General features: G+C 47.2%; 1 protein-coding gene across 1 annotated transcript in view; it reads right to left on the bottom strand.

Annotated features, from left to right (window-relative positions):
• LOC128429891 (receptor-type tyrosine-protein phosphatase delta) overlaps positions 1 to 17,424 on the bottom strand; it is a 335,913-nt gene that overhangs the window by 53,103 nt on the left and 265,386 nt on the right. The window contains exons 11-12 of the mRNA XM_053415754.1: positions 10,859 to 11,004; positions 8,805 to 8,946 (exon numbers count right to left, since the gene is read on the bottom strand). Of these exons, the coding sequence (XP_053271729.1) occupies positions 8,805 to 8,946; positions 10,859 to 11,004 (288 nt within the window). The remainder of the gene's footprint in view (positions 1 to 8,804; positions 8,947 to 10,858; positions 11,005 to 17,424) is intronic.

Below are 17,424 nucleotides of genomic sequence, written 5' to 3'. Positions count from 1 at the left end.
CCCCCCCCCCCCTCCCTCTCTCTAGTGCAGTGAAAAATAACCTACTCCGGTAAAGCGAAGCGTAAAAGCTTTGCCGGGCCTAGGAAAAAAATATGCTCCAGTTTAGTTCATTAGTCGATTCCACAGGTATGGCGCTGGCTAATGAATATTACTGCAGTTGGCTCAAACAGCTAATTCCAATTTACTGTAATAGAGTTTTAAGAGGAGCAGGCACACACTCGGCACAAAGTGGCATTAAGTCCCCCCCCCCCCCCCCCCCCCCCCCCCCGCCTCATACCTCTAAAAGGTAGTTCAGTAATTCGCTGATCAAATACAGTCTCTTTGAGAAAAACGGCTCAAAACCTGAGGGCAGGCGACCAGAGTACATCGAGTAGGCACTTAAGAATTTGATTTCGCCCTCGCCGCCCCGGAGGAGCGGAGCAGGAACGGATTGTGAAATACTATCCATTGTGTCGCTCTCTCCGCGATGATGAACGTGGGGGGACGAGACGTGGGAGGAGGGGAGGTGAAGGTGCAGAAAAGTCTCTTAACCCGGGGTTCACGGCACTCTGTCTCGGTGAATAATGGCCTCCTCTCCCCCCTTTGGCCCGCGCTGATTGTTTCTTCCATAAATCCCCCCCTTTGAGATGGTGTAATTAATTGAATGCTGCTTATTTGTCATTAAAAAGCCTCACCTAATGCCGGAGATTATGAGCGAGCCATTGTAGGAGTCGATCTATTAATCACAGCCCCCCCGCCCCCCCCCCACCTCCCCTCCGAAAACCCTTCACAGATGAACAATCCGAGCCATTTCTCATTTTGAGCGATACTGTAGAACCAGCTGTAAAAGTCCACATCCTTGCGGAGTGGTCGCATATTTTATCAAATGTGTTTTTGTTTTTACTTTTCTCTAAAATCGTTTTCACTGTTTAAGTCTCAATGAGAGAGACACAGCGCTCACCTGCAGTTCTCATGCGTTGCCACAGAGCGAGCGGCCATGTTGTTGACATTCTCTGGATGCTTTCGGGATTGATAATTTTGTGCCAATTCACTACTTCCCCTTTCGGACCCCCATCGGAAAAGCCTCTCACTTGCCGGGAGTTTCCATCTGGTTGGAGGTTGGGCGCGGGGGGTCTGGGAAAACGTAGCCCGGTAAGAAACGGCTGGAGTTACGCCCTCTGCCCCCCACCCCCCCCCACCCCCCATAGACAGTTTTTTTACGTTGCTGCCGGGGGGAGATTGGATCAGCCAAGCAGAGGGCATGCGACAGAGACGTACGCCACGCCACGTCTGGCAGGGCACCCCCACCCCCCCGTCCCCAACTCTCCCTCGGCCCGATGTCATTCATAAACATGACGGATTAGCCGTGATATCCCTCCATTTACAACATAAGCGAAGGGAGTGGGAGGACGCGAATGAAAGCAGAGAGAGAGTGTTAGTGTCGGATGGCCCTCGGGGGCAGTGCTAAAATGGATGGGTAGAGAGGGAGATGAAAAGGAGAGATGAAGCAGGAAGGGCGGAGAGTGGGCCTTTCTCTACAGGCCTGACTGGGCAGGCAGCAAGGCAGGGCGGGAAGCCAGGCACAAAGCTGCATCTATGCTCAGATGCCCCCCCACCCCACCCCCTCGCCTCCTTGCTGTACAGACAACACGTCAACCCAGCCAGATGAAGCGTCCTGAGTAAAGATCACCTACGGGAAAACGTGGAGAGAGGGCGAATTTCGAGACCTCTTCTACCTCCGATCGTGTCTTTCTCCCCAGCGCCGCCATCGCCTCGCTCGCCGACTTCCCCCCCCCCACACCGCCTCGCTCCATCCGCAGCCCCCCCGTCAGAGACTTTAAAAGATGCTCGATGTCGAGGACTCTCCCTCGATCGGTCTCTGTCTGCCTCCCGCTGTCTTCCCCTTCTGTCCCTCACCCTCCCTCGTCAGGATTTCACTTTGCATATTCCATTTGGTGGTTGTTACCTTGAGCAATGATTCCATTTACTTCCCGAAAACAGCGGCCCATTTATTTAGAGTTGGGGGGGAGAAAGAGAGAAAGAAAATGCAACAAACAAACAGAAAAACTTCAGCTCTTGCCTCCTTATCTGCCATCAGCCTTTTTATTCAGTTATTATTAAGAATATTCAAAGGAGGAGGGAGAAAACTGTTTGACAACGCTTTGAGCTATTTGCCAAACACAAAGCTAAAATAGATGTCGCTCATTCCCTCTCAGCTCCAGAGAAATCCTCTCTAATATCCACAAAACGCACCTCAGCAAACTCTCTTATTCTATATATTTCTTTGTATTTCCTTTTTCCTTAACAGTCCATCAAGTCTCATTTGATAAAGGTGACGTGGTGAGGAATACACAAAACAACAAAACCCGGCCTTTCTCCTCGGAGACGCCTCCATTCTCACCGATGCTCCTGTCACTTTGAAGCACACACTGCCAGACATCTGTTCGGGTTTTATGTCGCAGGCTTATTCATTGTCTATTTAGCCTCTTACCGCCCACTTGGGATGACTATATGACGCTTGATGTTTAGTCTAATAAACTATACATCTGTGTTTAACGGTGCATTATCTTGTCTTTCAGACTTTTCTTCTTTTCAATGAAATTAAACTGTTGATCCGTTTGCTTTTGTGCGTTCAGGGGGCAGATCATGAAGGCCCGACGCCAGAAGTAGGAGCTCAGACTGGGGGTGAGTAAGCCTTCCTCTTGGGCGCCTTTTACATACAATACCTAATGAGTGTGGATTGTCACGTGACAAAATAAATCTTTATCTGAATCCGTGCACTTCCTGAAAAGTTGAACTTGAACCCCCTCCCCGCCCCTCAGCTGTCTAAATGCCCACATGAATCCATCTGAACTTTTAGCATCTTGGTCATGACAGTGGCAGATGTCTTTCCGGTTCACGGCTCGGGACGCCTGCTTCCGATCATGGTATCATCCGACTCAGGCGAGCACTCAGGCAGGAGGCGCTCGGTATGAATGTCGGGGAGGAAACCGACTTCACGCGAGTTCGGCTTCCTCCTGGAGAAAAGGGAAAAGCCTCGCACCAGCCATTTCAATAATTTATATTGCTAAAAGCCTGCTACAGGAGAGGGGAGTATGGGGATTATTCATGCTCGCTAACATCCTGCAGAGAGGACCTCATGCTTCTCAAAGAGCTCTAATGGAAAACGGGGGTTATGTCAGGCTCCTCAAATTCAGCAGACAGCCATTCTTCCCGAGAGTGACTGTGGGAGACGACGGTTGTCACGGCAGGCAGTGGGTGGCATTATTTTATTATGGAAATGACTTTATTGGGACCACATGGTTTGAGATGTGACAGCTGGGTTTAGAGCTGACGAAACCTGCGACGAGAACATGTAAGGTTTCTGCCCCCCCCCCCCCCCCCCCCCGTTTCCCCTCGCGCCGCAATACAATGTATAATTAGTCGCCGCACTCGTCTTTTCAACATATTTATGTATAGACAACTAATTACACCCGAAAATCAATTCTTGCCACTTCCCCCCGCCCCCCCCGCCCCCCCCCACCCTCTTTCCATTCCAGAGATGTTTGGTCGGCCGTAATTAGCCAGCAGCCTTTTCCTGCTTGTAAAAAAGTTTCTCAAGATCATTAGATGCATTAAGGATGACCCTGCAGTACCCAATTAATCTAGTAGAAAATGACTTCTGAGCGCAGCTACGATCAAAGCTACCAGCGTTAGCACCCCTCGACTACCTGGCTCGGTTTGCACCAGCTCCGTGGTTAACGACCTTGTGCCCCATCAAGTTCAGCCAATGGAATATTCCCCCATAAAAAAAAAAGATGTCATGCTCTGCTATGTGGCGTGGCATGTACTCCGCACAAATTCAGAAATTAGAGAGCAGTTTATTTCCAGTTAATATTTGGTAAAATGGTAAAAAGAAGAAAACATAATTTGTAAATCATGTATATTTTTTATTTTTCGAGGATGCAGCAGATGCTTACATACCACACAACAACAAACTACTGTATTTTCTGTATATGCATGCATACCTGATTTTAAAGATTTTGATTTGCAAATGATCCTTTTTTCAAAGTGCACTGTTCCCTAAGATTAATAGAAATAAAACAATTAGCATATTTTTTAAAACCACCGAGCAGCTAATTACTCTGCCAGTCCTGTGAGGTCACCGTGGGGAGCAGCGGCATCGAACGCCAGTGAAGGGGAGAAAAAACCCACACATACCTCATTTGTCTGAATCAATAATTATTAATGCAAGAGGCCGTATTTACTTTGATTAAAACAAATACCGAGTCGCGGCACGTGAAGGGTTATCTATCATCTCCCCCGAGCGCAGTCCAAATGTGTCTGTGGCTGCTGCAGATGTTTTTCCCGAACACCACGCCGGCGCCAAAGTCCGACATCCATCTTGTTGGCAGCGCTTTTTGTCTTAAATCATCCTGCGTGCTGCACACACACACACACACCGATTGGCTCCTGTGATTAAGCGCGCAGGAGATATTAAGTGGATGTAGGGTTGATTTGGTTTTTTAAAATGAAAAGAGATCTGTTTCCGTGGGGGGGACAGTCGACTCAATCTTGTTAATTACAATCATGACTACATTTTGTGACGTATGGGAAAGTTGAGGCCGTGAGGAGAGCGCGGCATCAAGCCAAACAATATGGATTTAATGTATGTGAGGAGAACGGAGAGTGTGTGTGACTGTAGCTGCTGTCAGTCGACATTTTCACTTGAGAAAAAACATTCTGCAAATAAATCTTTAACGACTGCTTGTTCCCGTGGAAAACCCGTAGAGCTGCTAGAGGGGCACCGAGGGAATCCAAGTTTCATAGATATATTTTAAGAGGATAAATCAATATCAATTTTGCCTCGTGGAGGATTGACTATTTCTGTTGTACAATTCCCTCTGTGATAAAAAATGCTGTTGGAAGACATTGACAGTATCTGTTTCATGCTTAAGAAAAGAGTTAAGCTCCCACAGTGACTCAGCGGGTTTTCACACAAACATTGAATGAATTATTCTGTAAGACTGGGAGTCTGTACTGGGGCAGCCCAGGTCCAGCACCCACCAGCAAGTCCAGGGAAGTGTAGTGGAGCAGATGGTCCCCGACTCCCACTCACTTCATCCCCACTACATCCCCTGCTCCGACAGTCCGAGGCAGCTGACACAGCATTTATCTTCCTGTGTAATGTGGCCATGCAGACCAGCTTTGGTTGCATTGCTCACCCTGTTCTTTCTTAAAAGAAAAGGCATTACACTTTTTCTGTGCCAGGCAAACACTATGCTATTTCTATCACCGCTTTCTACAGGTTTTTGCTATGTGCAGAGTATTTCCCATTGGCTAGCATCATGTGGGTACCAGTGATCCCAGCTTAGAATATAAATTAAGCGGCTTCTGGCGTCTTTCATGCGCTGAAAACAATTTTTCTCATAACAGTGACAAAGAGCCGAGTGCATACATTGTCTATGAATAACCGGCGATCATGTAGCAGCCCCTTTTCATTGTGTGCGGAAAGATCTGTCTCAGCTCCGCGGCTTTGACCGCGCCGTCGCACCATTCCACACAAATGGAAATGATGCATTCTGTTTTTCCCGTCACAGGAGAGTGGCTTCCCATTTTCCACTCCCACTGTCAAGTTGCGCACAGCTGCATAAGTTTGCCGGCGTGTGTGCGGGGCACAGGAAATGGCTGTTGACAGCGTAATGGAGGTATGAGGATGCAATATAAATCCTTAATCACGCCTGAATCATGAACTGCAGCACTCAAACGCACACATCATCCTGCTCGCACACGGTCTAGACTCTGTGAGATGTGTGGGACACGATTTTCCCGTTTTTTATTGATCGTTCATGGTTAAAATTAAGATTTCTAACAGCTTGTTGTGACAGATACTGTTGTCGGAGGCTCTCTGAGCACATGCAGATATCTCACAGGCGCTTATTCATAAATCCGATGAAATACCACTTCACTGAAATCATACTGCGGCCGTGACGCCCCCAAAATGTTCTGTTTCCTCATTTCAGAAATCCATTTTCTGTCTTTCTCCATTACCGAGCAAATAGAGACGACCTTAATTCAAAGACATGAGTGGCGTATGAGTCGGGTCATCTCGTAGTTAATCGAAACAGAGGGCGCCAACGAGAAAGAGAAGAGGAAAAAAATGGCAATGAGAGAAGCCATACCTCACGTCGTGGCCTGGCAGATTTGACTTGGAACATCATTACGTTTCGGGATTCGCCTTTCATGCAAATCGCTCCTCTAAGCCTGGAAGTTCATTACTAATGGTGCTTCCCATCAAGTCGGCATCCGAATACTAATATCCACCCCGGCACTCTGGATTTTTTGGATTCACCTCGAGTCCCCCCCCCCCCCCGCTCCTTGTGGCACGGCAATTACAACAATGTGCTTTTCCTTCACGGAATTAGGCATCGCCCCCCCCCCCCCCCCCCCCCCCCCCCCGTGGCGAGCTTCCCACAACAGATGCTTTTGAGTCGTTGCCACAGACCATTGGAGCCCAAATGAACTAACCGAACAGACACTCTATATGTATTAGTCCTGGTGTAGTGGCACTTATCTTACTTTTCCCATTTGTTTATATCGTGCACTTGTGTTGAAGTTTAGTCTTCCTTCAATTTGCGGAGAGACATTTTTTTTTTTCTTTCAGCCGGCCGTGATGACAGACCCGGTTCCCCTGGGGGGAAAAAATGTGCAGTTGCATTTTTTCTAACTGCAGTTTATGTCATGTGAAATGATAAGTAGTGAACCAGCAGCGCTGTATTTATTGTACTGTATGAAGTATTTTTGGAAGGAGGAAGCTTTTTGGTTCCCACTAAATTATATATAATGCATCCTGAGATAACCTGGTTCTGGCTCAAAGTGGCTCAAACAGCGCACGGCTCTCGGTGCAGTGTGTCGGCTTGCTCCCCCGCTTCCTGCGAGTCAGTCGTCCTTGTGTCTTCAGGATAAGTAGGGGGAATTGGTTTGGCTGTTTTATGGATTTCTACAACTTGAGGTTATAACTGCTCGAGAAGAAGTGTAGAACTCAAATTATAGAGCGGGAGTTTATCTCATCGCAGCAATCCTTGAGACCCTCGTATGTGGCTCCGCACATCAGATTCCTTTCTGTTTATGTTTGAGTCTCATCTGACTTCCTTTTGCTATAACTGCATGTATTAATTATTTTGTCACTCATACATTTTTAAAACTTCACTACCAAACTGCGTAACATTATATTCCCATGGTACGATGTCAGATGTGTAGCAAATGTTAATGTTCGAACAGGATATAGGTTAAATCCCCTGTTGTGAATGGGAATACATATTCATATTCAAATCTAGCAGATTACTCTCTAAATCATTCATTTCCTGTTTATATGTATCTACAGAAAGCAGTGCGGTGACAGGGAGCACCAATTTTATATTTGCACGAAAGCTGAGAAAGAAAAAGCATTTTCTTGTTATTCTCTCTTTTCTTTTTTTTGTCTTTTTGTTCCGCGATAGGCCGTTACTCAACTTCAATACATTGATGGGAAAGGAGAGCGAGCAGAAGAGCAAAATGGAAATGGTAATAAACATGCTAATGCTAGACCACGGAGCCTGGGAAGAGCAGCTTCTACCCGTCTCTCGGCTATCTGTTGGTGTGTGTGTGTGTGTTTGTGTGTGTGTCTAGGGACAAAACAGAGATAGACGGCACAAGAGTGAAAGAGGAAATGCACAGAATTGCATGTGAGCGACTGCACGCACCTACACACCCACACTCTGTGCTCCAGAGTAAACAGGAGGGAGCTGCCTGCGCAACCATCCACCTTTCTCTTTCAATCGGCCTCTGGAGACGGTGCAAAGGGCCTTTTGTTGGCTCATTGGTGAGATAAGAAGCAGGGAATGGGGGGGGGGGGGGGGCAGCTTTTTTTTCTATAGGGTGGAGGGACCCCTTCTCAATAGGAACTCATTTGCCATGTTGTGTAATTGTGGCCCATAATGGAGCACACCTCATTCAGGCAGCCCAAGGCTTCTTTTTTCTTCTAAAGCCATTTTCTCTATTCACAGCCAAACAAGTCATGTTTTAGAGAGATACGCAGCCTTTTGAGCTCAGGGCCACCACACACTTGTCTTTGAATGGGATGTTGTGTGTAATCAAGATACAATTTAGCTCAGTGCTTATTTGAAAAGGGGCCGCTGTCAACCCGAGACCACTAACTTCACAATTGGTCCCATGATTTATTATTAACGCCGCTCACCGGAAGTAAGCGAAGCGGCAGCGCCTTCCCGGGCCTGGATTATAAAACATAAGTGCACAGGAGGGCTGGGTATTTATAGCCACTGGCCGCCGAGTGATACTGGCGTTGATGCAACCGGTGACTAGAAGACTGCCATCAACAATATCTTTAATCACACGGGAATACACCACTTTACTTTCTGCACGGTCAAAGGAATATCAAAGCCGAGCCGCAGAGATGAGAAATGACTGATTTGAAAATGATTGCCGAGCTTCTCCATTAAACCGCCACAGGCTAGGGATGGATTGCTATTTTGCATAATTTAACTGGCATCTTAATTATTGTGTCAGGGATGTGTATGCAAATGTCTTAAGTCACTTAGAAACGGAAACTTGCGCGGCTAAACGCCTAATGGACTAAATCTTATCAAGTTAGAATACACAACTCAAACCTCTAATTGGTTTTGACTGTGCGGCGCGCTCTTTGAGAAAACAGAGAAAGGAGGACAGGACAGACACAAAATAACACAATACACAAGCTTACCTGGGTTAGCTGGGAGCTAGAGGTGTGTGTGTGTGAGGTGTGTGTGTGTGTGAGGTGTGTCTTGTTGGGGCAGTCGAGCAGCACCTACCACGTAGAACAGTGAGTTTGGTGGTAGCGCTCGTCTCTCCAACACTGTTGGAGGCGACGCACTCGTATATGGCTTCGTCTCGGGGCGTGCGCAATGGCTGAATTCTGAGCACGGAACCAGAGCCATCATCGAACTCGATCACCTGCAGGTGCGAGAGACAAGATATGTTATAGGTGATTTTTGGGCACCCAACGGGGGGGGATGGACCTTCCGCAGTGAGAGAAACAACAAACAGCACACACTGTCCAACAGGACATTGGGCTAAGGACACTGATGGGGACTGACACACGGTGCTTCCTATGACAGAAACTAGGTTGCTTTGTGCCTTACATTGACCCCTAGTGGTTTTGTGTAAACATTAAGGTTGTGCAATATAAATGTGTATAAGGTAACTATTGGATCTGTGCAGTGTTGGAATTCTTACAAAGATAGATAGTGTGTAAGTGCTGAGCATTTGCCATTTTTAATAGATTGTAGCTCTTTTGCTGTAGATATGTACTAGATTCATTCCTTATGTGCTTCTTATTGTATTTCTAATGCGGCTGACTAACTTTAAGAATGGGTAGAAAGTTATCTTGGTCACAATTGTTTTGGGCTTGCAAAGTGACATTTTTAGTCTGAACGTGTCCCACTCTTAAAGTTAACACTATCGCTCGGGGAAATGCATCACACTGGATTGTGTCGATGGGACAGAAACAAGCACAGACAGGTCAGAGGTGATAAACGGCTTGATAAACGGTTACGGACAGCTGTACCATGGGGTGAGAGAGTGGTACATAAGACAGGACCGACTTGTATTGGACGGACGACACATAAAATGCTCACAAACAGGTGTTTGTTGTAGCTTATTCAGCTATTTTTTTTGCATGCTACATGTTGTATACTCACTGAGTCTAGAAAGCCCTGTGTCATAACTCAATCTCTTTTAAGCATAGAGGTAGATTATAATAAAGAGAGGCCTGAGACCTCTGACACACGCACACACTCTCTCTCTCTCTCACACACACGCACACACACAGAGGCCTACAACATTTGCAAAAATCACAATATTTCTGTGCACGTGTTAGTTAACAACATTTCATCGGCCAGGCTGCAGCTGTGTGGGCATTCAAGCTGACGGCAGGGGATGGTAAAGAGCAGCCGGGCCCCTCTTAGTTAAAGCTGAGGAGCGAATTAGAAAAAGGATGCAGCGAGACTACTTCTGAAAGGAAATGGGTTTTTGTTAGAAGATGAGGCGGCCAGTACGTGACTGAATGGGTGCGGGGATGGCGGAGGCCAGGAATCCCCGGCGAGAGGCAGCGAGGTAATGGAAATGTGCGTGTTAGCATTCAGCACAACATGCGATGCAAACGCGATGAACTCTGATAAGATTAGATTTCTGCGGGCGTGAGGCGCCAAAGGAGAGGTCTCCGGGCTCTGTTAAGCCCCCGCCACTGTGCACTAGCAAGCAAATAAGGCCTCAAGAGCAGAGGCGGGCCGGCGGGGGGGGCGAGGGGGGAGCGACACCCTGATAGTCCTGAGAACTGACACAGAAATTAATAGAAATCTTATCAGTGTTCTGCGGAGATGTGTGATTTCTCATGGGTATTGAGCCCGAGTGCAGATTAAAGCCGACCAGAAATCAAAGCTTCTGCCAAAATAGGGGAGGGTAGGACATGCATTTAGATAGAGATGCCACGAAGCAAAAAAGGATATTCTTAAAGCAAAAGCGCTACTTTTCGGTTTTCGTAAAGCCGGCAAAACGTGGCGTGATCCTGACGTAGGTATCCGGGTCGCACCACAAGTTGTTATTTTCTGTCCAATTGCTCTTTTCATGTCTCTCGTTTGATTACAAATCTGCCCCCTGATCTGCGGGTTGCACACTCGCTCATTAAAACTCCTGCATGTTCAAAAGGCTGGCCGGAGTGATTATTAGAGCCTGCTAATGCGTGGTGGCAAGTCGGGGGAAAGGAAAAGCAATGGCGCGATGGATTATGTGCAAGCGGAGCCAGAAGCAGTGTGGAGGCATTCCCATTTTTGTCGAGCATTTTACATCAGAACAATAGACCTAATACCTCGAATCTCTGGTTGCTGACTTTCTTCCCCTTCTTGTTCCACACGATCTTGGGCCGCGGGTCTCCCGAGGCTTGGCAGATGAAGGACGCCACGCCTCCCTGCACGCCTGTTTGGTCATTGGGGGTTCTTAAAAACTTTGGTGGTGCTGCGGAGAGACAGGACAGAAGATAACAACACAAAAAAAAGAGTTAGCGAGCCAGCTAAACATTGCAGACAGAGCAATTAATCTCTCTTATCAAGCCACACACACACACACACCGGAAAGCACCAAAGTTTGCAGATTTCAGCATGTGGCCGCTAAGAGGATTGTCTGTGGAGGTCGAGACAGGAGATTGTACTGACTTTTATTGTGCAAGTGGAAACAGATGATCAGTGGCTGGGATCAAAAGGAAAGGACAGAGGTCCCAGGAGCAGAATGTGTAAAGTGTTTTATCCTAACCCTGGAAGTCCTTCGAAGTAACTCTGAAATCTCCTGTGGAGGATTTTCACTTTGAGACACAGGCCGACTTTTAGGGAGGAATTCTTAGACTAAGGGACGTTAACGACTCGGTATCTTGTGGGAAGAAAGAGGGGGGTCCAGAAAAAATACCATGTTGCACTTGATGTTTGATTTGTTTCCCGGAATGTGAAAGAGATTTGGTGTTTTTGGGATGTTTCGCGCTGCATTGTAATTTGTATTCAGCGGTCGTCGTTAGCGGGACACTAATTAGAAATTCCAGTAAAGATTGAAAACCTTCTTAAATAGAGGAAAAACACGAGTGTAGATCATCCAGCGCGTTGTACGATTTTGTATGAAAGGATAATTGTCTGTGAACTGCTTGTTTCAGTGTCAGTCAGCACACGATTCTTCTGTCCTAACAAGCTGTCGCCCAGCACATTGTCCGCATTCTGCTCCACTGGATCTAAATGAAGGGAGAAACATTTTTCCTTTTTTCCTCTTGATAACAGACGTTCACATTTTCCAAACGGTTCTGGAGAAACAGAAGTTTGTTTGGTTCAGCGGCAAACAACACTAATCTCTGGAAAATCCTCCTAACGGTGGCTGTGCCCCCATGCAAATGAGACACGCACCTGATAAGGCCCTCGCAGTGCTCCGATTGGTGATGCGAGCATTCGGTCGCTCCTAATTGGTGCCTCGATTCAGTGCGACGAGTCAAGTGTAAAGGCAGCGAGGATAAAAAATGCTAAAAACGCCGGGGGACTGGAGGTGAGGGGATAGCGGGAGGGGAACAATGTTTGCTTTGTGTGGATGGCATGGACGGTTCCCTTCTGCCCCGCTGGTCGGACAAACACTGTACAATGGCACAGATCTGCACATCGGTGAAGAGCTGCGACCCATGTCCCTACAACTACAATTGTTCGGTATAATTCAAAATAATCCTCTCAACATTTTAACTCGATTCAAAGAGTCAAGTTGTGTTTTTTCTGTTTGTTTGTTTTTCCCTCGTGGGACAATCAGCGTCTGCTCCGGAGCTGACGTTTCTATTACAACCGTCTGGAAATCAAAACACATGAAAGTGATTGGTAATCAAAGGAGACCCGTCTCCCCTTGATGAGACTTTGATTGTGAGTTTAACATTCCAGCTTTGTCACGTCGATCAGTGGCGACATCATTTCAAATGGAAATTATGTCTTAATGCAAAGTCAGACCCCTGAATATCCCCCGAAGCTCGAGAGCCACCTTCCAGTGGGAGGTGTGGCCCCATCTGACCCCCCTCCCCGCCGAGCAACCGTTTGCCTTTTATCAATCACATCAGCCATTAGCGGCTACACAGCTGCAGTAATGCCAACCATCCGAAATCACCTCATTTGTGTGCGTGTGTGTGATCGCGCTTGTTTGCCTGCCCGCTTGTGTGTGTCGACTGATTTCTCCTCCCAGGTCGTACAGCGCCCAGCAGCTGCGGCGGCGGCTGCGCTGTGAGCGGGGGGGGGGGACGGACAAATTAACCTGTGGGTTTGGCGGAGAGGTGACATAAGATGTGTGGTCAGCAATCAAAAGGGCGACCGGAGAAACGGGCGAGCAGCTGGGCTTCCACCGGGCAAATGAGTCTGGGAAAATCACCTGCTTGCCTCATGACAGGCACATAGTCTTTTCGTGCATACACATATTAACAAGCTCCCCCCCTCCCTCTCTCTCTCTCTCTCTCTTTCTCTCTCTCAACACACGCACACACACACTCCCAGAATCCCTCATTCACCGGCTGACAGCTCCGACAGGTGGGCTGCGGAGTTGACACTGTGTAATTTGTACATGACAAAAAGCGCCATTATATCTGCATTTGCACCTTATCTCGTTCACTTGGCCGGGGTGCGGTGCACGCTGGCGTCGAGCCGAGAGGGTGCTGATGGGTAATTGATATGCTATTGGGGCTGTTTTTCGCTCCGGGCCCATCCATTACGGCTCAGCGCGTCTCCCCCACGCCGGCTGTGATAGACTGCGACGACATGTACAGGAGATCAGCGCTGGAGGTGAGGGGAAGGGGGTGGATCGGGGGGGCTGGGGAGCCGTCGCACAATGTGGAGCTATCGAGGCGTGACATGGAGGTAATGGTGTTTTCACAGACATGGCCGCTGATACCGCCATCATACCCCCATTTTAGGTCTGCTGCCGACAAACATCCATTTTGCGGGGGGACTGCGTGTATGGCTCCAGGTAGACAAAGGCTGATTGAAACCTTGGGTTTGTCTGAATAAGAAAACAAACGGCACCTTGATGGCCAAAAAGATGATCTACGAGCAGCCATTGTGCAAACTCATGCCGTGAACGATGACAATAATTTATCTGTTCATAGTTTGTGACCATTGTTTCATCTTAAATCAGGCAAAACTTATCTAAATTGATGAAACCACTATTTGTTACCTTTTAGCAGTAACCATAATCTACATGGAATAATATCTTGGCCGGGCACTTGTTAATCCAGTGCTAAACTGTTGCCGGCAAACAGATGAGAGGTGTAAACCCTGTCACTTGCTCAAAGGCTAGCGAGGTCATTGTGTCACCTTGTTCCCATTCGCCGATCACTGGAAAGGAAGAAGCTCCCCCATCTTCCCACAGGCTGTGTTTTTCACGGACCAATGCCATGTTAATAATTTGGCGTCCTTAAGAACACCCATGTCCACGGGGCTGAGGGGGCAGACCGTTTCATGATTGGAACCATATCTTTTTTAATGGATGGACATAAATGGAAATTGGAAGCCTTCAACAGTGTGGGTGCTGCGAAGCCTGATCGTGAAATTTATTACTGTTGCTGCTACTGTATACCACCCCCATCATTTTTTTGGTCCTTTTTTTCGAGGGGCTTTTTAAGGATTTAAGCCTTCGGATGAAGCGGTGTCGTTAATCAACCAAATGACGTCAACGCACCGGGGCGGTTAGCTCGCACCTGACCTTATTTCACCCTGAGTAGAAGTGGTGCTGTTCAATATTGCGCCGGTAATGCAATCATCCTCTTGCACATTCAGCATCTTTGTCAGTGGAATTGACGAGAGGAAGATCACACGTTCAGGATAAGAGCTGTGAGAGGGGGACGCCCACCTTTGACTTGAGGATATCTCTCAAATACATAAAGATGTAATGATTTTCCAAATGGTGGACCCTACGTAAGGATTGGCCCTGTAAAGTCAGAAATGGTTCGACACACTGGATGGCTTTATCGGCATTAAGTGATTTTATCAAAGAACAGTCAGGCAATTTAGTTTACACCTCAAAAGACATGTCTGTTTATCTTTTTAAGTTCTGCTAGTTGTGTTTGACCCAATGGATGTCCAAGTATGCCTCTTTTAGATAGATGGATGGATAGATAGATTGGTAGATGGATAGGTAGATGGATAGATTGATAGATGGAAAGACAGATAGATAGATAGATATGTACTTTATTGATCCCAAATTGGGAAAGTATGTAGTGTCTAACACATAAGGCAATGATATGTTCCCCGTGCCTTAAAGGCTGCTGTGTCTATTGTCTGCTTGGAGAGGCAGCATTGCATCATATACCTAATTAACAATGTCAGACGTGAGGTAGAGCACTGCGATGCTTGACCTACTATCACCACGCTCACTATTGTGTCCCAGCTCACCCTCACCTCCCGACCAAAACTCAACAGAAGCTTTCTAAACATAAAACTACTTATTAAAACAGTCATGAAACACAGAGCCTAAAAATAGCAGCTGATTTAAAATGTAGAACTAAAACTGCGAGGCTTTTGTCCTTGACCTTGCGAAACCCCGGGTTTCTGCACGTGTTGAGTTGAACTTGCAGGGAATTAAAAGCTGCTGCTCCACAGAGCACAGGGAGAACCTGTCGCGGGGCCAGACTACACGTCAAGTGCAAGGCGGCCTGTAACCGGTTGCTGGGGCTGATGATAACATCATGCTGAACTCAAAGGATACTCGGGTTCGCAGCGTCCCGCGGATCTGCATTCATTACAAGTTTGTTTGATATAGGCTTGAACTGACAGCCAAACATTGGATTTTTAAAACCGCTCTCAAAGAGATCAGAGTCTGCGTTTCATTCAGAATGGCCAAAACATTTAAAGTCATCGGGACTCTCGCCTTAGACTAAAGTTTGATCTGCCAAGCCATTAAAGAGCATGAATCAAAGACTGGGGAGGGGAACATTAATAAACCGACTTTCTGCTGGAGCCTCTATTCGGCACAGACACCAGTCCAAGTCAGCGCGGTTTTCACAATTATACTGACTGACATATTCAATTTCATTTGCATGAAAGGGGCCATTTCCTCTCTGAATCTTTAACTCGCAGGGTGAGGTGGGGTTGTGAAGGGGCGATAATTAATCCTAACACATTGGGTGTCACTTGGCAAATGCTCTGCTCCATTTTGGACATAGCGGTGGAAGAAAGAGGCATTTAAAGACGCCATTAACTTCATTCAGCAGCTAAACCCCCCCCCCGGCATAACAGTTCTGCGATATTGATGAATCACCACAATGGCGGCAAGTGCAGCGAATCGGACTGAGACTGTGGAGAGGGCAGAGGCCACACGTGTAGTACGTGTGCCTCGGACTGTAAATAATCCTTTAACTTTCCCGAAAGTACTCTGCAGGAAAATATCATTATCACTGTATTCGGATGAAGAGCAGATGGGTTTTTGTTTTTGCAAATGCAGCTGAATATGTGTGGTTCTCTAAAACAACTTCCCCTCTGTGGATTAATTAACTGTCTGTTCACAAACATCTGACCCAATGCCAGAAAAGAAAAAAAAAGGACGAGTTTTTGTACTCACACAAACACAGAGATAAACAATGCACACAAATATGAGGGGGCGGGGGGGAGAGGGGAGATAAACCACACATACCAATCAATGGAACAAACAACGGGCATGGAGCGTTTTCTTGGGGGCATGACGCGGCGCTCTATCTGCGGCATTATGATAAAAATGTGTCTTTTGTAATGCAGAGGAAACAAACTCCACTCATTGTGCGGGGGACACAAAAGGGTCCCGGCGAAAGGAAGGAGAGAAAAAGGAACCGGAGCTTAATTAGAACTGTTGGCTGATTTGCATTACATGCTCATCGGTAATCTCGCCCTTAAATGGAAACCGAAAATTCTTATTGCAATTAGCGATGACTTGAAAAGGGATACGGCCCCAGAATGATTGTTAATTACTGGATCAGGAATAGTACATTAATTCACTGCAGAGGTTTTTAATGCAGTGCAAATGACGGAGACCCGCTCTTCCATCAATGTTGCGCCGCTTGTCACACCTAATGAAGTTCATAATACGAGCCTTCCCCCCCCCCCCCCCCATCCCAACTGCCTAAATGTGCTCTATAAGCAAAATTCATAACAGTCATTATGTAAAACTAATTCAATGGAATATACAAGAATGCAGCATAATGACACGTTCATATTGAGAATGCACACGGGTAGTAGGGGGCTGCAAGTCTGTTCTGCGATAGGGTCAGGGTCTCCTGTGTGGCTCATAAGTCGCCCAGGAGTCTCCAGGGTGGATAAATAAATGCATATCATCACTTAAAGCGCCTCTTCAAAGACAACACTACCACACCACGCATTACGATACACAACTCACAGGTGTATTGTCCTCTCCAGAATACCCATACCAATGACTAACGCTGCAGAGGGTACTATTCCAATGGGCCTTGCCTAACCCCAGTCAGTGTGTGTTACTCATGCTCGGTGGCACCGCGGCACAGGGTCTTTGCTTCCGGCTGTGGCTCTGCAGGAGTCGGGGCACTTTTTGCGCAGACAACCGGCAACGGCTTCAAAAAGAATGGTTAATGCTCCTGTCCCACATTCGGGGCGCTGACAGATTCTCTGACGAGGCGGGGGGGGGAAGGCTCCAGAGTTGCACGACCTATCAAGAACACACACAGACGCACACTCTCACCGGTGTTCGGATATTCTCGCTGGAACGGAGGGGAACATCGCGAATGGGAGAACAACATTAATAAATTGGAGGGTGTGGGACAATAGAAAATTCTGGAAGGTTCTTTTAAATAAATCAAAAAGGGGGTTATTTGCGGAACGGCACTCGGCTTCTTGTGTTTCATGGGATGAGATGGAAGCTGAAAGGCTCCGCTGTTCA

The sequence above is a fragment of the Pleuronectes platessa genome, chromosome 23 (genome assembly GCF_947347685.1).
Source record: "Pleuronectes platessa chromosome 23, fPlePla1.1, whole genome shotgun sequence".
NCBI classification, from domain to species: Eukaryota; Metazoa; Chordata; class Actinopteri; order Pleuronectiformes; family Pleuronectidae; genus Pleuronectes; species Pleuronectes platessa.
Note: the sequence above shows the minus strand (reverse complement) of the source record. Positions and strands in the feature narration are given on the sequence as shown.